At 32.9% G+C, this 3,384-nt stretch overlaps 1 protein-coding gene across 1 annotated transcript; it reads left to right on the forward strand.

Annotated features, from left to right (window-relative positions):
• Positions 1-291: 291 nt before the first annotated feature.
• Positions 292-2,920, forward strand: LOC132722742 (uncharacterized protein C17orf113-like). Its single transcript, XM_060707283.1, has 2 exons — positions 292-967; positions 1,462-2,920. The coding sequence occupies exons 1-2, from the start codon at positions 660-662 to the stop codon at positions 2,918-2,920; spliced, it is 1,767 nt and encodes a 588-aa protein (XP_060563266.1). The 5' UTR covers positions 292-659.
• Positions 2,921-3,384: the final 464 nt, after the last annotated feature.

Raw genomic sequence — 3,384 nt, forward strand, 5'->3', positions numbered from 1 at the left:
AGGGATTGTGAAGTGAATCATTTTAATTTTATTAAGGATAAAAATGTTTAATTAAATTGTCAACATGTTACGCAACATGTATATTAATTGCAGTAAACAGTTTCCGTCCTGCTATACCACTTTTTATGCGTGACTATAAGTTAATAGGGTAAATATAAAACTCAAAAGACCACAATTTCATTCCATATTTATTAGAACATTATGAACAGAAAATTCTATAATTTGTCTTAAACAATTTCAAACCATGGTCGTGTTATGCATTGTGAACTAAACTTGATTATAAGCATTAGAGATAGCGTGCGTATCGGCGTCATTTACGCAAGCAAATACTCAGGATACGCCAGCTTCGTCATCATTTTGGCGTATATTTACGCATACTAATTACAGTTTACGCATTTAGTGAAACAAATTTGGCGTAGGCAATGTTTACATTGACACCGATAAAAATGACAGACTGGTTAGCGTACTGTTCTATAAAGGTGTGTTATTTTCTCAGGCTGGGTTTATAATTGCAAACCAGTTGACATTGTATCACATTGTATCACTGAGACGCTCGGTAATAGATGTATATAAGATAAATCAAGCGTCTGTCACGTTATTGAAGTAGACGAAAAAATATTGTCAAATTTTATCAAATTATCAAATCGTTTACATCGAAAATGTCTTGTTCAAAACCCAAACAACGAAAAATCGACACATTCTACCGTGTAACAAGCCCAGTGTCTTCTCAGTGTGTTATTCAGCCAATTATTGAAGACATTTTGACTTTTGTTTGCAAGAGCAAAAAAACTCATACGACAGCATTAGACGCTACGATCAAATCATGGTGTAAAGGTTTCCCGTGGCTGTCTGTAACGTCAGATACGACAGATGTGCGTTTGAAATGTGCCTTGTGTTGTAAGCACAAAATGGGTGGAAAATGGGCCACAGAAGGGGTTCTCAACATCCAAAAGTCTAACATTGAACGGTAAAAAAATAAATTAATTGCAACATTTTATTTTGTACCTAGCTCCTCTTTTTAAAGAAAAAATTACAATGAAACTAAGTTATACCTCACACCTTATTTAATTTCATTTATATGTTAGATAAATTACAGTAATTTAAATTTAAAATAAAACAGTAATCTCAACATATAATTTGGTAAATAAATTGTTGATTATTAGCCCACAAGCTAAAAGAATTCAGTGTAGGTCACAACTGTTTGCATGTATACATTTACTTCATTTCACATAAAAATGGTTCAAGTTCTTATAATATGCCTTAAACCTTAATATAAATAATACCTTGCCATGCTGCAATATTTCTGATAAATTATAAAACTGACTACTGAGAGCAGTTTCTGATTTTTTTTTCAGACTGTAATGTAAAAATACAATGGATCATAATATTTTTATAGCTTTCACCAAACATAGGTTACAATTTTGCCTAATCCTAAATCAGTCTTTTATTTTATTTTGACAGGCACTGTACCAGCAGAGAACATCTTGATGCTGAAAGGGTGGAAATAAAAAAATCATCTGGTATAATTTCTGAGTCAGAGAATGAAGATGATGTTGGTGATTTGTCAAAACAAGATTTATTTCTTTTCCGCACCATATATTGTCTTATGAAAAGTGAAACCCCCCTAAATAGATTAGATACTATACTAGAGTTACAGCGACTAAATGGTGTTGACCTAGAGTATCAGAACTTAAGCTGGACAACAGTTTCTGAAATTCAAAATATCATTGCAGATGGGTTTACAAAGGACCTTGTTAGTGAAATTAATTCTTCAAACTTTTATGCAATTCTCATTGATGAAAGTACTGACATTAGGGTAAGCAAAAGGTTATCAATTTGTGTAAGATATGTAAAGAATGGGCAACCAGTCACAACCTTTCTAGCAAGTACAGAAATCAGTGATGGAGGTGCATATACTGTTGTAGGGGCAGTGCATAGTGTTATTTTATCGTTAGGGTTAGACTTAACAAAGTGTGTCTCTCTGGCTACCGATGGGGCAAGTGTTATGATGGGAAAAAAGACTGGTGTAGGCGTCCAAATGAAAGCCAAATTTTCTCCATACATGACACAAACCCACTGCATTGCTCATAGATTGAACCTGGCAATAGGTGATGCCATTAAGAAGAATGAAACTTTGAAAAAATTTAAACAGATGTTTGAAACTTTGTACCATTTCATGTCTGCATCAACTTTACGGATTAATAAACTTAAGGCTGTGCAGGATATACTTAATGAACCTGAAATAAGTATTAAGGAGCCTCATTCAATCAGATGGTTAGGGCTTAAAAAAGCTGTAGAAGCTGTATATGATTGTTATGGTGCCTTGTTAGTAACTCTTTCATCATTTGCTTGTGACAATCCAACTGCAAAGGGACTTCATAAATATTTTTCCACATACAAGTCAGCATTACTGATAGGATTAATGATGGACATACACACAGAACTGGGTGTACTATCATGTGAGTTACAACGCCAAAGCCTTGTCTTCTCAGATGTTTATCCACTTCTCGAAGGAACAGTTGGAAAGTTGGAATATATGAAAGAACATGATGGTAATGGTTTACATGAAATGAAAGACAGCATCGAGTTTAAAACTCAGTCAGATGATGAGGGAGAACCAAAGCCATTTTATAAGGGTGAAAGTTTGAAATATTATAAAAAAGGTAACTCTGATTCTGAATTTCAAGCTGTGAAAAATGATTACATTGACAGTTTAGCCAGAAATATTAAGAAAAGAATCAGTAAAGTTGACTGTAATGTTTTATGTAGTTTAGGACTCTTGCTGGAACCTGCCTCTTATAGTACAGAATGTGATAATGCTGTAGAGTATGTAGCACAAATGTATGGTACACATAAAGTAACAAAGAAAACAGTTGAAGATGTTGTAATAGAAACTCCTTACTTAATGGTGATGAACTGAAAACTGAATGGCAAGGCATTAAAGCAATGGTAACTGGGTGTTATAAATCATTGTCACTAAAGGCATTTTGCAGAAAGATTATTCAGAGTTCACTGTCAACAAGCTATCCCAACTTTGCAAAGCTGGCTGAAATTGGACTCTGCATGGAAGTCACCAGTGTAGAATGTGAGCGGACATTTAGTGCACAAAACAGACTAAAAAGTAAATACAGGTACATTTCTGTTTGTTTTAAATTAAAACTGTGTGAATGTATATGTATAACAAAATACATGAAAATTATATTTTATTATTATATTATAATTAAGAATATATAATATTGGCACATTATAAAACAGGCAATAATTTATTGAACATGATGATATTTTTAATCACAAAATCAATGTACTTATATGTATAATAGGTGTAAACTTTTAAAACAAAGAAATTGGTATGTGATTAATTTGGCACAAATCAAAATACTTGGT

The sequence above is a fragment of the Ruditapes philippinarum genome, unplaced genomic scaffold (genome assembly GCF_026571515.1).
Source record: "Ruditapes philippinarum isolate M1 unplaced genomic scaffold, ASM2657151v2 ctg9256_1_1_1_1, whole genome shotgun sequence".
In the NCBI taxonomy this organism is placed as follows: Eukaryota; Metazoa; Mollusca; class Bivalvia; order Venerida; family Veneridae; genus Ruditapes; species Ruditapes philippinarum.

What these genes read in the sequence shown, in the direction of transcription:
- LOC132722742 (XM_060707283.1), top strand. Translation starts at nt 660, where the DNA reads ATGTCTTGTTCAAAACCCAAACAACGAAAAATCGACACATTCTACCGT. An exon ending in CAAAAGTCTAACATTGAACG is followed by an intron (nt 968 to 1,461) that starts GTAAAAAAATAA and finishes TTATTTTGACAG; the next exon opens with GCACTGTACCAGCAGAGAAC.